General features: G+C 42.2%; 1 protein-coding gene across 1 annotated transcript in view; it reads left to right on the plus strand.

Moving 5' to 3' along the window:
* The window catches only part of brpf3 (bromodomain and PHD finger containing 3), a 59826-nt gene extending 44486 nt beyond the window's left edge, over positions 1-15340 (plus strand). The window contains exons 7-13 of the mRNA XM_033042540.1: positions 1114-1380; positions 5295-5825; positions 7506-7614; positions 10456-10562; positions 11526-11623; positions 13194-13348; positions 14350-15340. Of these exons, the coding sequence (XP_032898431.1) occupies positions 1114-1380; positions 5295-5825; positions 7506-7614; positions 10456-10562; positions 11526-11623; positions 13194-13348; positions 14350-14533 (1451 nt within the window). The 3' untranslated portion in view covers positions 14534-15340. The remainder of the gene's footprint in view (positions 1-1113; positions 1381-5294; positions 5826-7505; positions 7615-10455; positions 10563-11525; positions 11624-13193; positions 13349-14349) is intronic.
* The last annotated feature ends 4955 nt before the right edge of the window (positions 15341-20295 follow it).

The raw sequence follows: 20295 nt of genomic DNA on the forward strand, positions 1-20295 counted from the left end.
TTTTTAAGCAGCACTGTGGCACAGCTGGTAGAGCTGCTGCCTCACATCGCCAGAGACCCAGGTTTGATCCTGACTTTAGGTGCTGTCTGTGTGGACTTTGCATGCTCTCCCTGTGACCTTGTGGGATTCCATTAGGTGATCTAGTCCCCCCCCCCCCACCCCCATATCCTAAGGACAAATCTTTGTAGGTTAATTTGCCTCTTAAAATTGCCTCATGTGTGTAGGAAGTGGATGCGAAAGTGGGATAACATAGAACTAGTGTGAACAGGTGATTGATGATCTCGGTGGACTCGGTGGGCCGAAGGGCCTGTTTACATGCTGTATCTCTAAACTCTAAACTCAGTGAAGAAATGTCCTGAAATGTTACATATCCATGTCTTCCAGAGATGGTGTCTGACCCACTGAGTTACTCCAGCACTTTGTGCTTTTTTGTTGTTGTAAACCAGCACCTGAAGTTTCTTTTGAAACTAAGTGCATTGGAGCAAGATGAGATAGGCTTTCACTTCATTTATGTATCATAGGGTAAATATAATTGAGTCACGCTAATATGGTATATAAAGGGAAGAGGTCAGAAACAAAAACAGGCCCTTCGGTCCACCATGTCCATGCCAACAATAAAGAATATCTATATTATTCCCATTTACCAGCACTTGGTAATATTATATTTTAAAATACTAATTCAGACCATCTTTTAAATTTTCAGGAAAATGTCAATTTTGAGTCTGAAGTGCATTTGTATCAATGATATATATTGTGTATAATGCTGTTAAATATTTATGTTACCTCGCGTTTCGACAGTAGGTTATTTTTTATAATCATCGAATTTGAAATTGCAGTTCATCGGATTTGAAATTTCAGTTTAATTAGCATTGTAGTGTGACTACACGGGGTAGTATTCTACTTTTTACCAATATTTAATTAATCTTACCTGATTTTTCACAATTGGCAAATGTCCACAAAATATGCATTTTATGAATTATTTTCATGATTATAGTGGCTTTAATGTGATGCTTAAAGTAATTTCATTTTATGTTTAATTCTTAAGTTAAAAGCAATATCTACTGTTGATCGCCAGTAATTGTGGGATCATTTTTGGTGCGGTATGTTTTTCAGTGGACAACATGCTGATGCCGGAGAACAGAGCCCACTTGTCACTAGAGGACCAGCTGAAGGGGTTGCTGGATAAGTTGGACATAACATGCACCATGAAGTCGAGTGGAGCGCGGTCAAAACGAGTGAGATTGCTGAGGAGAGAGATCAACAGCATCAGGCATAAACTGGCCCAGCAGCGACATCTGCATAACGGCAACTACTCTGAATTGTCGAAGGAGGATAATGAGAAGCCACTGGTTGAAGGCCATGAGGAATGCACTGAAAGAGGTGTGGTGCATTCTCTTTACATACGTAAACTTGGCTCTTTTAAGAGTCAGACTTGCCAAAAGCTCACATGCACACCAATGCCAAGAATTATACTCTGCACTCTATCTTCCCCATTGTTCTATCCATTGTATGGGTTTGGCTTGATTTTATTTATGTATGGTATATTTATATCTACTATCATCCAATACAATCACTCTTTTAAATCTTTCTTCAACCGGTAAGTATAGAACCCCCTTACTCTTTATCTAATGTAGCTGAGTTTGGCTTGATTGTATTTTTTGTATGGTATATCTGATCAAATTGGTTAGCATGTAAAACAAAATTTTTCACTGTACCCCAGTACATGTGACAATGATGAATGTAAACCTAAGCTTAAAGTGTACCATTTTCAGGGATTTTCCTGAACATCTAGTCGGCAAATAACTTAGATTTTCATCAGTATTGACTTCCTTTGATTGAAGTGGAGAAGGTTGCAGAGTCGGTGGAGATACTGAAACACTGCCTGTTTGTTTGGAATTTCTGTAACAAATCTCCCATGCACAGAAATCCTGAAATCCCTTTCAGAATATAAGGAGGGAAAATTCAAATGGCTGTCATCTCTTGTCGGACCCTTCTTCAGACTGGGTCTAAAGGTTCAAAGGTTCAAAGGTTATTTTATTGGTCACATACACCTAGGTGTAGTGAAATGCTTTTTGCCAATGCAGCACATAAAGAAAGAATACAGACAACATTAATAAGAGATTTAAACATAAAAACATCCCCCCACAATGGTTCCCATTATGAGGGAAGGCACAAAGTCCAGTCCCCATCCCATGTTCACCCATAGTCGGGCCTATTGAGGCCTCCACAGTTGCCTTTACGGAGGCCCGATGTTCCAGGCCATTCTCGCCGGGTGATGGTGCTCCTGCTTCGGGGGAATCCTCTCAGCGGCATGGTAACCCTGGAACGGCCGCTTCCCTTACCAGAGACCGCGGCTTCCGAAGCCAACAAGGCCGCGCCGGACGGAGCTCCACCACTGGCGATCTCGGCGAGAGATCCCAGGCTCCCGATGTAAAGTTCAGCGCCGCTGCCCGCGGCTGGCCGCTCCACAGACCCGCAGCTCCGTGATGTTTTTCTCGGCGGTCTCAGCATACCGGAGTTCCAGCGCGGCGACCCGGGCAAGGCATCGCCCGCTCCGCAAAAGCGCTCCAGCGCTGTGCCGCCACCGAAGCTGAGGTACTGGGCGATCCCCTCAGGAAACGCCGCTCCAGGCCCGCTGGTAGGCCGCGAGGACGGGTCGAAAGTGCAGCCCGGAGAAAAGCTGCCTCTCCGACCAGGTAGGGACCCTGAAAAGTAGTTTCCCCCTTCCCCCCCCCCCCACCCCCCACATAAAAAAGACGAACTCCAAAAACAAAACACTAAAACTCACTAAAAATTAAAAAAAGAGTGAAAGACGAACAGCTGCAGGCTGGGCAGCCATGCCACACAGGATGGCGCCCCCTAAAGAAGAGTCCCGATCCGAAACGTCATCTATCCTTTTTCTCCAGAGATGCTGCCTGATCCGCTGAGATATTCCAGCACTTTATCTTTGACATAAACCAGTATCTGCAATTCTTTGTTTCTACAGAATACCATTGATAATGCCTGGAATTGACTTCTGAGTAAGCAACAATAGTTCTGGAGTAATGTTTGAAACAAAAACTTAGTCCATTCATTTTAGATTCTTTCTTTGCAGTGGAACGAGGTAGGGTTAGGTGTAGGTTTAGTATTGTCACATGTACCAGGTAGAGTGAAAAGCTTTGTTTTGCATGCTATCCTAACAGATCATATAATACAATACATAAATATAATCAAGTCAAACTCGAGTACAATAGGTAGAGCAAAGGGGAAGATACACCATGCATTTTTCAAAAGCAAATGAGTAGGGTATTCAACCACTATACCGAGATTTCTGGATCTATATGTGCTTAGTTTACTTGTTGAACAGCTTTGGAATAGAGACAATGTGATCTGTGCTTTTGATTCATGTTGGAGCAACAAATAGTTCTTAATCATTATAAATAGATGCACTTAAAAATAATACTTTAATAAATATATATTAAAGACCGGCTCTTTAATGTCAGTAATAGTAATAGTGAAGGGTAAGAAATAACTAACACTTAACCTAAGTAATCGGGCATTTTTAAAGTGGAGATGGACAGGTTCTTGATTAGTAAGGGTGTCAAGGGTTATGGGGAGAAGGCAGGAGAATGGAGTTGAGAGGGAAAGATGGATCAACCGTGATTGAATGACGGAATAGACTTGATGGGCCGAATGGCCTAATTCTGCTCCTGTAACACATGATTTGATTTGATGTCAAGATCAAGATAGGAAATATCTTAAGAGTTAGGTAAGGAAAGAAAGAAGCATGAAGACAATAAATTGGTAGAAGCAAGAGCTTTGTGGATTTTAAATTGTAGTTAGCCTGCAAGTAAAAGGAAGCCTAAGGTGTTCATTTCTACCTTCTATAATGAGCAAACTACCATGGCTGTTTGGCATTTCAAGTGTCAAGTTAAACATATTTCTATGATACAGGAGGGACATGGTTATATTTTGAAGTTTGCAATGCCTGTAAACAGCAGCCTGGCATATGCATAGTTGTCTTTTCTGCGCAAATTATAGAAAATACTTCGTCCGAAAGGAACATTTCTGAATTTTAAGTATTACTAGATATATATTTTTTGGTCCACTATTATATATTTTTCTTTAATTCTTGTTACTGATATCAGGGTTATTTTGATAATATTTGGAAAATATCCCTGATAATATAAACAAATGCAAATATTTAAAGTATTTAAGAAGGAACTGCAGATGCTGGAAAATCGAAGGTACACAAAAAAGCTGGAGAAGGGTTTCGGCCCGAAACGTTGCCTATTTCCTTCGCTCCATAGATGCTGCTGCACCCGCTGAGTTTCTCCAGCTTTTTTGTGTACCTGCAAATATTTAAAGATTGACTAAACTTGAGAAAGTTGACACAAACAACTACAGATGCTGATTTCACAAAAAGAGACACGAAAGTGCTGGATTGACTCAGCAGATCAGGCAGCATCTCTGGAAGACATGCGTAGGTGACGATTCGGGTGGTTCCCATTCTTCAGACTGATTGTAGATTGGGGGAAAACAGCTGGAATGGAGGTGTGGGGGTGGGACATGGTCTTTCAAGTGATAGGTGGATACAGGTGAGGGACATTTTTTATTAAATAGTTGAACAAAGACCAGATATGCAAAGACAAAAGGTCTCGCATGTCATAAGAGTAGAATGAGGCCATTCGACTCTCGAGTCTACTCCACCATTCAAACATGGTTGATTAATCTTTTCCTCTCAACCTCATTGTCCTGTCCACTCCCCAGAAAGAATGAGAGAAGATGCGTGAAATGTGAAGCCAGAGGAAGGAATATAGGTGGGAGGGGACAGGGTGAAGGGGAGAAACGGGACATGGCGGAAAAGGGGGGGAAACAGTAGGAGGGGGAGGGATGTGTTGTAGAGAGTTAACTAAAATTGGAGAATTCAATGTTCACACTGTTGGGTTGTAAACTACCCAAGTGGAATATGTAGTGTTTTTAGACTTTAAACTTTAGAGACACAGGCCCTTTGGCCCACCGAATCCACGCCGACCAGCGACAGACACCCCATAAACAACGCTTTACTACACACTAGGGACAATTTTACAACTTATCAAAGCCAATTAACCTACAAACCTGTACATCTTTGCAATGTGGGAGGAAACCAGAGCACCTGGAGAAACATACCCGGTCACAGGGAGAATGTACAAACTCCCGGTGACCGTGTGGGTTTTTCCCAGGTACATACAACACCCGTAGTCACTGCTGCACCACTGGGCCATCCTGTTTTTTCAGTTTGCATGTTTATACTCTTATTCTTCTCCTTCCTACAGAGGATTCGAAATCTTCACTCCCACCAACATTGGAGCCTACAGGGCCGGCACCTTTACCCTCAGACTCTGAAACCCACACGGACCCTCCTACCCTCAAACCCGTGAGCGAGAGCAGGGTACAAAGCAGACTGCACAAACGGATTAAATCCGACAGTGATGTTCTGAGCAGAAAAACACTACAAAACGAAGCCCTTGGTGCTCACACTCTGCAGCGGCTGCTGAGCGATAGCGGAGTGAACGGTCTCGCTCTTCCTACCTCAGACACTTCGACGCAGTCCGTCAACGAAGTGGGCAGGCGCACGTCCGTCCTCTTCCGGAAGGCCAAAAACGGAGCAAAGTTACAGAAGGGCTGCGGCCAGCCCTTGGAGAACGGAGACAGTCAGCACCAAGCAGAACAATTGGCACTGAATACTGCACCGGGGACACTATCAAAACTGCAGAGTTTGCGCAAGTCAAGAAAACGACCCCAAAGCTTGAGCTGCAGTTCGGACAGTGAGAGTGAGAAATCTCCCTGCACTCCAGCAGAGCTAGGTAAACCCTCTTCATGGTCTTTTACACGATCAACGTTCTTTGTCAACAGATCACAAGATGTAAGAGCAGAATTAGCCATTTGACCCATCGGGTCTGCTCTGCCACTCACAGCTGATCCATTTTTTGCTCTCAAACCCATTCTCACGCCTTTACCCGGCAACCTTTGACGCCCTTACTATTCAAGAACCTATCACTCTTCGCGTTAAAAATATCCATTGACTTGGCCTCCACAGTTGCCTGTGGCAATGAATTCCACGGATTCACCACCCTCTGGCTAAAGAAATTCCTCCTCATCCTTATTCTAAAGGAATATCTTTTTATTCTGGTTGATACGATATTGGCGTTTAAGAGGCTTTCAAATAGGTTCTTGGAAATGCAGGGAATAGAGAGATATGGATCATGAACAGGCAGATGAGATCAGTACTTGGCATCAGGTCTTTGGCACACTGGGCCGAAGGACCCATTCCTTGGCTGTACTGTTCATAATTAGGCCATTCGGCCCATCAAGTCTACTTTGCCATTCAATCATGGCTGATCTATCTTTCCCTCTTAACCCCATTCTCCCCATAACCCCTGATATCTGTACTAATCGAGAATTTGACAATCTCTGCCGTTAACAAAACCATTGACTAGACCTCCACAGCCTTCTGTGACAATGAAGTCCACAGATTCACCGCTCTAAAGAAATTACTTTCATGACTAAAGAAATCCCTCCTCATCTCCTTTCTAAAGATATGCCCTTTTATTCTGAGGCTATGGCTTCTGATCCTAGACTCTCCCACTCCTGGAAACACCCTCTCCACATCCATGCTATCTAGGCCTTTCATTATGCGATAGGTTTCAATGAGATACACCCTCATCGTTCTAAGCTCCAGCGTGCACAGGCCCACAGCTAAACCTTCTCTTGATGGTGACTGGCTGATTTCTTTGTAGCCACGATCGATGTTGCCCTGTGGTCAGTGAAAAGCTGCTCTTTAACAGGGAGAAGTCAATCTGAAGAGTTCTTATTTAGACAATAGACAATAGGTGCAGGAGTAGGCCATTCGGCCCTTCGAGCCAGCACTACCATTCCATGTGATCATGGCTGATCATCTACAATCAGTACCCTGATACTGCCTTCTCCCCATATCCCTTGACTCCGCTATCTTTAAGAGCTCTGTCGCTCTCTCTTGAAAGTATCCAGAGATTTCTCTGAGGCAGAGAATTCCACACTCACAACTCTCTGTGTGAAAAAGTTTTCCTTCATCTCCGTTCTAAATGACTTGCCCCTTATTCTTAAACTGTGGCCCCTGGTACTGGACTCCCCCAACATTGGGAACATGTTTCCTGTCTCTAGCGTGTCCAAACCCTTAATAATCTTATATGCTTCAATAAGATTCCCTCTCATCCTTCTAAATTCCAGAGTATACAAGCCCAGCCACTCCATTCTCTCAGCATATGACAGTCTCGCCATCCCGGGAATTAACCTGGTGAACTTACGCTGCACTCCCTCAATAGCAAGAATGTCTTTCCTCAAATTGGGAGACCAAAACTGCACACAATACTGCAGGTGTGGTCTCACTAGGGCCCTGTACACCTGCAGAAGGACCTCTTTGCTCCTATACTCAACTCTTCAAAATGTTTCAAAATAAATGTTTTGCACAAGGGGACTGTTTGGTTGAAACTTTGTTTTGTGCGCAGGGCTTTCTAATGGTTTCGGAAAACACGCTCAATTGTCAAACGCAGAGAGCTACTCGGATTCAGAATGTGGTTCCAGTCTTGGGAGTAATGGGGCTTTCGATAGTAACAGGTACTTATTAAGATTTTAAAGTTCTGTAGAATTATCCTGTCTTGTGCGTAATGAACTGTATAGTCTACAAACTATTTAAGTTGTAGATCAATGAGCTAGAAGGTGTTCTTTCCATATCACAAATTGAAATCTCTCTTTAAAGCATTTGTTCCCCCCCCCACCCCCAACATGATATAATTGTCAAATTTAAATTGGCTTTCAGATATTGTAAGAATTGCTGATGCAAGAAATTAAAATGCTACTCTTGTACATTTTTTGCTGGAAAACATATTGGGACATTGAACAGGCACCTAAATCGTGGTTTTATTGGAGAGAGACTAATGTTGAAGATAAACTGTGCTTCATGTGTAAGAAGGAACTGCAGATGCTGGTTTAAACTGAAGATAGACACAAAAAGCTGGAGCAACTCAGTGAGACAGGCAGCATCTCTGGAGAGAAGGAATGGGTGATGTGTCGGGTTTGAAGAAGGGTTTCGACCCGAAACGCCTCCCATTCCTTCTCTCCAGAGATGCTGCCTGTCCCGCTGAGTTACTCCAGCTTTTTGTGTCTATAAACTGTGCTACATCTTGTGCTGCCAAAACTAGTTGTAGCATGTTTGAAAAATCTTTTGTCATCCCAACCACAATATTACTGACTAAAAGAGTATTAAAGACAACTCGCAGCACAGTGGCACAGGGTAGAGTTGCTGCCTTACAGGGCAAGAGACCTGGGTTTGATCCTAACTACGGGTGCTGTCTGTATGCTCTCCCTGTGACCACGTGGTTTTCTCCAGACGCTCCAGTTTCCTCCCACACTTCAAAGAAGTGTGGGTTTGTAGGTTAATTGTCTTCTGTAAATTGTTCCCAGTGTTTCGGATAGTGCTAGTGTGCGGGGTGTTCAGTGCGGACTCAGTGAGTCGATCTCTAAAGTCTAAAGTTAATAATATATATTAAAATAATATAGCACGTGTGTATATACTTCTGACACAGAAGGCAATTCTCACCCTATTCTGCACCTGGCTTTTGGATAGAGTGGCCCACAAATATAAATATGCTTCATTTCTTATGTTTTCCTATTCCCAGCTGAGTAATACTGAGAATCTGACGCCTCATAATGACAAAATCAGACACTCTTTTTGATAAAGGACAGATATGGCATTGTATTCTGATACTGAAGTTGTTTCTACAGTTTCAACAGTAGGCAGTCAGATATTCTGGAGTGAACACTTCACAGCAATTGTGTTCGTTTTGATCTGCGTACTGAAAATATTAAAAAACTTTCAACTTTTTAAACTTGATTGAATAGAAGGTTGTTTTGGAAAGCACCGATAATTTGAAAATTGAATTCAGTGCTTTAAAAATGGACGAAAACCATAGACATTTAAACAAAAATGTTTTGCATAAGCGGTGATGCAACGGTAGAGTTGCTGCCTTACAGCGCCAGAGAACCGGGTTCGATCCTGACTACAGATGCTGTCTGTATGGAGTTTGTACTTTCACCCGTGAACGCGTGGGTTTTCTCCGGGTGCTCTGGTTTCCTCCCACATTCCAAAGACATACAGATTTGTAGGTTAATTTGACATTGGTAAAGATTGTAAATTGGCTCTAGTGTATAGGATAGTGCTAGTGTACAGAGAATGGTCAGCACGGACTTGTTGGGCCGAAGGGCCTGTTTTCACGCTGTATCTAAAACTGAGTGGCTTAGTGGATTCCAATTTTAATAAAATATAATATCCTTTATTGCATATTTTAAATAAACCCTCTTTTAATACACTTACATTTGAAACAATCAAATTTGCATCACCCCTTTCTTAAGCAAATTATATATTACAGAAGTATTTTAAACCAACATTTAGATCAGGTTTCTACAATGCAGTAAATTTAGTGAACCCATATTAAGATGTCTTTTGTCAATCTCTTATTTTAGCTTTTTTATTTTTTCGTGCATATAAGGCAAAGCAACCTTCTCCTTATACAATAGAGAAAAATTAAGAATATTAATTCTCCCACTGATCCAATGTCATGAAACAATAGGTTAATACATAAGCAATGTACTAGAGCATATTTGTATGCTATTAATGAACCAGTTGGTTGCCTTGTGCTTTCTTAAACACAAAGTTCCTTAAACTGAAATACTACAAAATTATCTGGGTATAGACCTTGTCAAACATTTTTCGTTTATTGATATTAATTTGCAAGTTTTGAGCTAGTATCCAAAAGCAAAATATTATATGGAGAGTAAAAAGAGACAAAGTGCTGGAGTATTTCAGCAGGTTAGACAACATCTCCGGAGAACATGAATAGGTGACGTTTCAGGTTGGGACCCTTCCTCCGACTGATGTACAATACTCTGGCTTATCATAGTTGTCCCAACACTCAAAAGATGTACTTACATTACACAGGAGTTAGCAAGGAAAATGTTTTCTGTCCCCAGTGTGTAGGTTATTATTTAAACCACAGGAGGTGAAACATGTATTCCACATTGCTTAGCAAAATGAACTTTCATTTTATCGTTGAATGGACCCCTCCCAGTTGACTACTATTGTATGCTATGTCATATTTGTTGACTTGAGTTCCTTTGATATTGGTCCTCAAGGTGGGAACAAGGAAATGGAGATGCAAAAGGATACAAAGTGCTGGAGGATCTCAGCAGGTCAGCAGCATCTCTGGAGAACATGGATGGGTGACATTTCAGGTGGGGGGGACCCTTTGGGTCCGAAGCAGGGTCCCGACATGAACTCACATATTCATGTTCTCCGGAGGTGCTGCCTGACCCTCTGTGTTACTCCAGCACTTTGTGTCCTCATGGTAGGCTTGTGCCCATTACTTTCATAATTGATCAATGTTGCTTTTCCTCTTTTAGTGGCTTGTCTCCACCCAAACGTAGCCGAGGGAAGCCAGCTCTTGCACGCGCCCATTGTCTTGATGATGGCAATGGGGATGTATCCTGTGGAGATTACAGCACATCAGGTATAGTGCATAGCAATAAGCACTTTAAGCTACAAATTAATTGACTGTAAGAATAAAGTTGTAAGAAATAGGTGGCTGTGAAATTACTGTTGCTAATGAGGCATTGGAAAGCATGCCAGAAGAATAAGTGATGCTTGCTTTTATAATTCTACCAACGTTCAGCTCTTCTTGTTAGAATTCTTGGCAAGGCATCTCAATGAGGAAAAATGTGATTTGGGAAAGACAGAAAGACCCTATTTAATTTTTTTAATATTTCATTCATGATGTGCTATGAAGTGTTTTAATGTGATTCACATCACTGATTGTGGAATTTGCAAACTATAGTTTTTCATGAAAATGATCGTTGCGGTATGGAATTAATTAATTTTCTACTGGAGATACTTATATCTGTTTTACGGTCGCCTTACTTAGCTTTTATGAAGAAAATGTTAAAAGGTCCAAAACATTAAAATTATTTATTTAATGGATATCTAATTGTACATCTTTCTCGTCCTGATTGTTTTGTCAACGGAACGTATTTTTGGTAGAAAAAAGGATTCTAAGCGCAGGAATCACTCAGCGGGTCAGACAACATCTCTGGTGTACATGGATAGGTGACGTCTCAGGTTGGGAACCTTCTTCGGACATCCCAACCCGAAACGTCACCTATCCATATTCTCCAGAGATGTTGCTTGATTTGCTGAGTTACTCCAGCATTATTTGCTCCAGTGTCTTATTTTTGATAGATTTAAAATACAGTAAAAATAGATGCCGTTTTATTTAAAATAGGGATGTTATATTACAAAAGAACAGTGGAAATAAATGAAATTAATGCCAATGTAATTTTTTTTATTGAAGGGGAAGGTATATCAACATTTATCTGAGGAGCTTTTTATTGTTGTGACATGTGTTATTTCAATCTACAATATGTGAAATTGTAAGATAATATATACTACTGTTGTTTTTGTCCTTACATATTTATAGGGAGGGGAGTCTGGATACCTTTTGAAAATGATGCTATCTTAGAACCTCTGGAACTAGTTTGGGCCAAATGCAGAGGGTACCCTTCTTATCCAGCACTGGTAAGTCAAAATCTGTCTTTTCATTAAAATATATTACCCCACATGAAGCAATATTGCTACTAATGTGCGGCAGTCAAAAATAAGAAGCCCAGAATGAATATAGAAGTTGAGTATAACAGTTGGGATGTTGTGTTACAGTCATACAAGATATAGTTGAGGCCACATTTGGAGTATTGTGTTCCGTTTTGGTCATCCTGCTATAAGAAAGATGTTAGATACACAAAAATGCTGGAGAAACTCAGCGGGTGCAGCAGCATCTATGGAGCGAAGGAAATAGGCAACGTTTTGGGCCGAAACCCTTCTTCAGTTTGAAGAAGGGTTTCGGCCCGACACGTTGCCTTCGATTTTCTAGCATCTGCAGTTCCTTCTTAAACACATAGGAAAGATGTTGTTAAGTTGGAAAGAGTGCCGAGACGATTCACGAGGATGTTGCCAGGACTTGAGTGTTCCAGTTATAGGGGGAGGTTGGGCAGGACAGGACTTTCTTCCTGGGAGCATAGTAGGATAAGGGGTGATCTTATACATGTATATAAGATCATGAGGGGGATACATAGGGTTGATGCACAGGATCTTTTATCCACAGTAGGTAATCAAGAACCTCTGGACACAGGTTTAAGGTGAGAGAGTACATTTCCATGGTATTGACTGCTGGAAGGGCTGTATTTCAGATGTGACTTTGGACTTTGGCATTGTGCGCTCTCCAGTCGGTGTAAAAAGAGATTGACAAGGCAGCACAGTGGCACAGCAGGTAGAGATGATGTCTCACCATGCCAAAGACCAGAGTTCTATCCTATCCTCGGCTGCTGTCTGTGTGGAGTTTGCACGTTCTTCCTGTTACCATGTGGGTTTCCTCCGGGTGCTCCGTCTCCACCCATTTCCATAGATATGTGGGGTTTTCTAGGTTAATTGGCCTCTAAATTATCCTGACTGTGTGGGAAGTGGATGCAAATGTGGGTTAACACAGAACCAGTGTGAACGGGTGATCAATGGTTGGCGTTGACTCAGTGGGCTGAAAGGCCCGTTTCCATGCTGTATCCACTAAAACAGTAGTTTCAAAGACTAAAAGATATCTATTTACCAGCATTGTGAAAAGAATATGAATTGGCGATTGATTGAATTGGTCGGACTACGCCATGTATATACTATATTCATATAATGATACGGCATGGAAACAGGTCCATCAGCCCACCGAGTCCATACCGACCACAGATTACCCATTAACACGAGTTCTATGATATCACACTTTCTCATCCATTCCCTTCACACTAGTTGCAATTTACAGAGGCCAATTAACCTACAAACCCGCACATCTTTGGAATGTGGGAGGAAACCGAAGCACCCTGAGGAAACCCACGCGGTCACAGGGAGAACGTGCATACTCCTCACAGCATAGGTAGTCAGGATTGAACTCGGGTCTCTGACGCTGTGAGGCAGCAGCTCTTCCAGCTGTGCACTGTGTCGCCCTCTGAAGTATTGATTGGGGATGAAGAGACTGACCCAGAGCTCATGTCTGGCATTGTACAAATACAAAATATTGTTTCCTTATATTCTGTAATGTTTTACTTCGTAGATCATAGATTCGAATATGCCTCGAGATGGTTTATATCACAACGGTGTCCCCATACCTGTACCTCCACTGGATGTCATCAAACTAGGAGAACAAATGCACGCTGAAGCTGGAGAGAAATTATATCTTGTTTTATTTTTTGACAACAAAAGAACATGGTAAGTATTTTTAACTGTATTTTTGCTGGTTTATGAAATAAAAAGAAGCAGAATGCCTGAGTAAGCATGTCAGACAGAATCTTGAAGAATATGGAAAGGTGACTTTTCGGGTCTGAAGAAGGGTACTGACACAAAACGCCATCTTATCCATTTCAGTCCATAGATGCTGAGTTCCACCATCATTATGTTTTTTGCTCAAGGTTTCAGCATCTGCAGTCTCTTGTATATGATGTCAACGGTTGCAGCTTTGACAACCTTCTAAACCTTCTCCTAAGGTCCTGATTTAATATGATATAAAATAGTTGTATCTGATGTCTTGCTCTGTTATGAAGTGTCCTCAACTCCGTTCTATACCCTTGCATTAACCAGCTTCCACATGTCATTGCCCGGCTAATGATGAACAATGACGTGGAAGATCAATAGACAATAGGCGCAGGAGTAGGCCATTCGGCCCTTCGAGCCAGCACCGCCATTCAATGTGATCATGGCTGATCATCCACAATCAGTACCCCGTTCCTGCCTTCTCCCCATCTCCCCTGACACTGCTATTTTTAAGAGCCCTATTTAGCTCTCTCTTGAAAGTATCCAGAGAACTATGTTTTGAGGCAGAGAATCAAAAAGAAATTTGGTCAATTACAGGTCCACCACTGATTTTTGGGCACCTGGTGGTCTGGCACCTCATATAATCTGGACAAAATTATGAGAGCGCGCTTAAGTCCCCCCCCCCCCCCCCCCCCCCAACATGCGATGCCTAGGCTGGGTGCGGCGTCCGGATTCTAACTCATCGGGACTTTCGTGCCGATTGACGGGGTCGAATTAGCCTCTTGCGGCCGATGCTGTGTAACTCTGGCCCGGCTGGAGCTGGCAGATCCGTTCCCATTGCCGACCTCCAGGGATGCTTCCTGACCCGCTGAGTTTCTCCAGCACTTTGTGTCCTTTTCATTTATTCCTGTCCAATTTGTTTTGGAACCTTTCTAATCTCCCGTTGTATCTATTAACAGGCAGTGGCTTCCTCGATCAAAGTTGCTTCCTCTTGGCATTGACGACACAGTGGACAAATTGAAAATGATGGAAGGGCGTAAATCAAGCATCCGAAAATCTGTTCAAATTGCATACGACCGAGCCATGATCCATTTGAGCAGAGTACGCGGGGATCATGGGTTCCTCACCTCAAACTACATGTGACTGAGATAAAAACATAACCAAAGTTGCAAAAGGAGATTGTACGATGTGACATCTGGCATCAAAGACCTTAATTTCTGCTCATTTGTAAAAACTAAATACACTTTCTTTATTTTTTCATACTTTTAAGCAGATCGACACAGAGCCTTTGGCACCGCCAATTCTTATATGACCTTTCTTTGACTTGTTCTTGTCACGTTTACTTCATTTAAACATAAATCATGCTTTAAACTTACGAATACAGATCCTGTTGATAGTGTTTATAATGCCTTTGTGTCGACGTCGAGGGGAAGAGAAAACATGTACATAATTGTATTATATTGTTATACACTAAATTATTCAAGGCTGCAAATATGAATCTTTTGCTTCTCTGTGATGGTAATGGGTTTTGTACGCACACACTGTAATTTATTTGAGAAACAATACCATTTGACGTTTGAAAGTATTTGTTCTGTTAAATGCAGTGGACTTGTGACCTGTGTATACTGTGTAGTACAACTTTAAAACACTTTTTATTGCATTTTTGATTTTGGTTTTTAATGTATTCGGGCTATTATATCAATGACGTTGACATATCTAGGGACCTAAAATTAGCTGCGTGTCCACTGTGCTACACAGGATGTTCATGTATTTATTGTAGAAAGTAAGATTATTTGCTTTCTAGTACTGTTTATAAGAACTGTAATGGTTCAGGAAAAAGAAAGAGAATTGACACTTGCAAAACTGTACTTTTACCTCTGATCTATTACAATCCAACTGTCTGAGGCTATATTTTCTCTTGAGAATTAAATGTGGTGATCTAGAAATGAAGACGTTCTAATTTTAATGGCTCCACTCAGTATGTCAGTGTTCAATAGGCCACTCTCATTGCTGCCCCTCTTTGGTTGCGCAGATGTATTTCAGTGCATTTAAAGTCATCGAGGAGAATCTCTTTTGTAAAATCTATTTAAAAAAAAAGTAAACTTAGGCCTGTACCAGCATTTTCATGAAGAAATATCTAGGTAAGTCAAGAGACCAGACAGTTTAATTGTCATGTGTACTGGTTATAGAACAAATAGATTCTTCCATGCAAAGAAGGACACAAAGTGCTGGTGTAACTTAGCAGGTCAGACAGTATCTCTGGAGAACATGGATAAGTGACATTTTGGGTCGGTACCCTTCTCGCTAGCTTAGCTAGCCCGTTAATACAATAATGCCCAAATGAATGTACGATAATAAAATAAATTAAGGACCGTAATACTAGGTAACCAGGATTCAAGTATATAGTGCAACTAAAGATACAGTCCATAGAAGTTCATCGTTGCTGAGGTGGTGAATAGTGTTTAGACTTTAGAGATACAGCGCACACAGTCCCTTCAGCCCACCGAGTCCATGCCGACCGTTGATCACCCCGTACACTGGCACTATCCTACATGCTAGGGATTATAATTTTACCGAAGCCAATTAGCCTGTACGTCTTTGGCGTGTCGGAGGAAACCGGAGCACCCGGAGAAAACCCATGCAATCACAGGGAGAACGTACAAACAACGTACTGACAGCATCCGTAGTCAGGATCGAATCCGGGTATCTGGCACTGAACGGCAGCAACTCTACCACTGCCGCCCCTAATCCTTGGGGAAAATAATCCCTTTCCTTCCTTCACTTCAGCCTGAGAGCTGAAACATAATTCATGACCTACCTGCCCGAAGAAGCATCACCACAGTTATAAACACCCTCAGAATATTAGCTGTTTTAATGCGATCATTTATTATTAACATCGAAAATAGGTGCAGGAGGAGGCCATTCGGCCCTTCGAGCCAGCACCGCAATTTGTGATGAATCTAACAGAATCCTCTGCTCAATCTTTTCTCAGGACAACGTGCATCATCTCTGTAATGTATCTCGTTAATATTTTCTGCACTGTCTTGAAGGCAAACATGTTCCTTAAATGAGATCAAAAGAGCTTACTAGGCCAAGTTAGGTCTCTTCAAATTGTACACCAGGAGTTTTAATCAGGAGTGGCAAAGTAGTTGGTTTTGGGTGTAGTGTTTAGTTTAGAGATACAGCACAAAAACAGGCGCTTTGGCCACTGAGTGCTCATCGATCATGTGTAGAAAGCAACTGCAGATGCTGGTTTATTCCAAATGTAGATACAGCCTGAAGAAGGGTCTCGACCAGAAACGTCACCTATCCGTTTTCTCCTGAGATGCTGCCTGACCCACTGAGTTACTCCAGTACTTTGTGTCTTATCCACATTAATTCTATGTTATCCCACGTTCTTCTCCACTCCTTACACGGTAGGGGTAATTAACCTACAAAAGCTTACGCCAGTTAACCTACAAACCCTTACGGCTCTGCGACGTGGGAGGAAGCCGGAGGAAATTCACGCCATCACAGGGAGAACGCGCAAACTCCACACACAGGCAGCACCTGAGGTCAGGATCGAACCCGGGTCTAGCGCCGTGAGGCAGCAGCTCCATCAGCTACCCCACTGTGCCACCCAGTGGCGGGAAAAGGTGGTGACGGGGATATTGTGGAGGTAAGTGTGAGCTGCAACTGGCAGGGTACTGCCCAATTTCTCTCCACCCCACTGCAGATATTGAATTTGGTCTCTGGAACGAGTGCATTACAATGCTGAGAACTACATTCTGCACTCTGTATCTTCCCCTTTGCTCTACCTATTGTCCTTGAATTTTGACTATTATTTATCTGATCTGATTGGATAACATGCAAAACAAAGCTTTTCACTGTTTAGTTTATTATTGTCTATCTCTAACAATGCCTGAAATTCTGTACACGTGACAATAATAAACAACCTAAATCTTAAACCAAGGGTAGACATAAAGTGCTGAAGCAACTCAGCGGGGTTAGGCTGCATCTCGTGAAGAAAAGGAACAGGAGCCCTTCATCCGCCTCCTTCTTCCGAACTCTTCTTAAACCAAGACATGTGAATACAAGATAGATTTGGGGGGGATGCTCAGAACCTTTTTCCCTTGGTGGAAATATTAAAGACTAGAGGGCACAGCTTTAAGGTGAGTGGGACAAAATTGAAAGGGGATGTGCAGGGCAAGTTTATTTTATACAGAGAGTGGTGAAATCTTGGTACGTGCTGCTGGGGGTGGTTGTTGGGGAAGATATGATAGTGGCGCTTAAAAGGCTTTTAGATAGGCACATGGGTATGCAGGAAATAGAAGGATATGAATCATGTGCAGGCAGAGGAGAATGGTTCATCTTGGCATCATGTTTGACATGAACCTTGTGGGCCAAAGCTGCTATTCCTGTGCTGTGATGTTCCGTGTTCTAGATGAGGTTAATTTGATGACATCATACCCTGATACTGGGTTAAGTTGATTGGCTTGGAAGCTTCAGTTTTTAAAGACACAATTTTGAGAATCACCATACATAACATTGTTCAAGGTGAGGGGGGGGGGGGCAAGATTTAATACGAACCTGAGGGGAAACTTTTTCACTCAGAGCGTGGTGGATATATGCAACGAGTTGCCAGAGGAGGTAGTTGAGGCAGGTATTGTAACAGTATTTTAAAGACATTTAGACAGGTTCTTGTATAGGAAAGGTTTAGAGAAATAAGTGCCAAATGGCAGCAAATGGGGCCAGCTTAGATGGAGCATCTTGGTTGGCATGGACGAATAGGGCCGAGGGGCTTGTTTCCATGCTGTATGACACGAAGAATAGCTATAAGTAAGTGTTTTTACCTCCTGGAAATACTGAGGGCAACTCTAGATAAATCAGGACAAATTAGCAAGGCATCTTAAAACGTGAAGGGCCAGGACCTGCATCTGGAGAAGGAATTGTCCATTCCTTCTCCAGATGCAGCCTGACATGCTTTCCCCATTTTCACCTCGTTCCCCACTCCCCCTTCAATTGTTCCATCTTGTTTGGTCCATAATTTTGTTATCTTATTGAACCTGTACATCTCTCTTCCGGGCTTTCATAAGTTCATGTCATAGGAGCAGAAATAGGCCATTTGGCACATTTAGTCTATTCCGCCATTCAATCATGGCTGATCTATCTTTCCCTCCCAATGCCACTCTCTTGCCTTTTCCCCATAACCCTTGACATCTCAAGTACATGCCAGTCTCCACCTTAAAAATACCTAATGACTTGGCCTCCACAGCCGTATATGCAAAAGAATTCCACAGATTCACCACCCTTTGACTAAAGAAAGTCCTCCTCATCTCCTTTCTAAAGGTTTCTCCCCCCTCCCCCCACACTGACCCACCAGAATCTGTCTGAAGAAGGGTCCCGACCCGAAACATTGCCTATCCATGTTCTCCAGGGATGCTGTCTGACTGTTGAGTTACTCCAACACTGTGTTTGCTCAAGTGTTTGTTCCAGCATCTCTTGTGTCTACCTCTGAAACCATTGGTTCTCAGGGTGATATGTTCTTGGCATATCTTTAAATATAGTTTAGTTCTATTAGTTTATTTCACATGTTCTGAGGTACAGTGAAAAGCTTTTATGGTTGTGTGCCATCCAGTCAGCGGTATGACTAGTGCATTATTACATTTGAGCCGTGTACAGATACAGGATAAAGGGAATAACATTCAGTGCAAGATAAAGTCCAGTAAAGTCCGATTAAAGATAGTCTGAGGGTGGGAGGTCAGGACTGCTCTCTAGTTGTTGATGGCGTGGTTTGTTGTCTGATAACAACTGGGAAGAAACTGCCCCTGAATCTGGAGGTGTGCGTTTTTACACTTCTGTACCTCTTGCCTGACGGGGGAGAGGAAAAAAGAGGGTGACCAGGGTGAAACTCTGATAACTGATTATCTGATAACTTTTAAGTTAAAAGCTAACCTGCTTACACATGGTTTTCTTGAACAGTAAGTCGATGGATGCTGATGTTTGATTCCTGGTGATTGTATACCTCAGCCCTTCCTGACCCTTCTGTTTCTGTAGCCGGGCGTCTGTTTATTTAAGGTCACGTTGTCACCTTCCGCTCAGCTAACAATTAACCATTCTACATTTATTTATCATCATTGGCTTTGACCTGTTGTTTTCACACCATACACTTCGATTTCTCTGGACTCCCTCTTCGCTAACTCTCAGTCTGAAGAAGGGTCTTCTCTCCAGTTATGCTGATTGGCCCACTGAGTTACTCCAGCATTTTATGTCTATCCAAGATCAATCTCTCTTGGCCAAAATCGTTTGCCTCCAGAACTTCCCTTTGTTTTCCACTCTCATTAATATGGCCTTGCAGATAAATTGTGTGCTGTCATCTCAGCAACAGGCTGTATATCCTGCTCTCACAGCCTGGTCTTCAGTAAGCAAGAATTCAGCTTGAACAATTTTATTTATGTGTTTGACTCACATTTGCCTTGCTACAATTTTCATTGATCACAAACCTACAATAACGTTACATTTCATGTTTTGGTTAGTTTATTGTCATGTGCAATGAAAAGTTTTTGTTGCATGGTAACCAGTCAGCGGAAAGGCATGATTACAATTGTGCTGTCCACAGGTACAACAGATTAATGATAAAGGGAATAACATTAGCATTGTTAAAATAAGAAATGCTGCTGTTAGAGTAGCGGTTTAAAAGAGTGGAGTGATTGTAATGCATGATTGCAGTTCCAATTCTATGACCAGCACACACGAGTCGCCTGGTTTGGACTCCATCTTTCCATGTTACAAAATACAATCGGTTACTCCACATGCCTTCCTGCATGCAACCATTTTCAACTCTTTTCCCCATTCCCCTTTCAAGTAACTGTTCCAACTTGTTTGTTTTAATTTGGTCATCTTAATGAAACAGTACATCTCCTGAG

Source organism: Amblyraja radiata, chromosome 24, assembly GCF_010909765.2.
Source record: "Amblyraja radiata isolate CabotCenter1 chromosome 24, sAmbRad1.1.pri, whole genome shotgun sequence".
NCBI classification, from domain to species: domain Eukaryota; kingdom Metazoa; phylum Chordata; class Chondrichthyes; order Rajiformes; family Rajidae; genus Amblyraja; species Amblyraja radiata.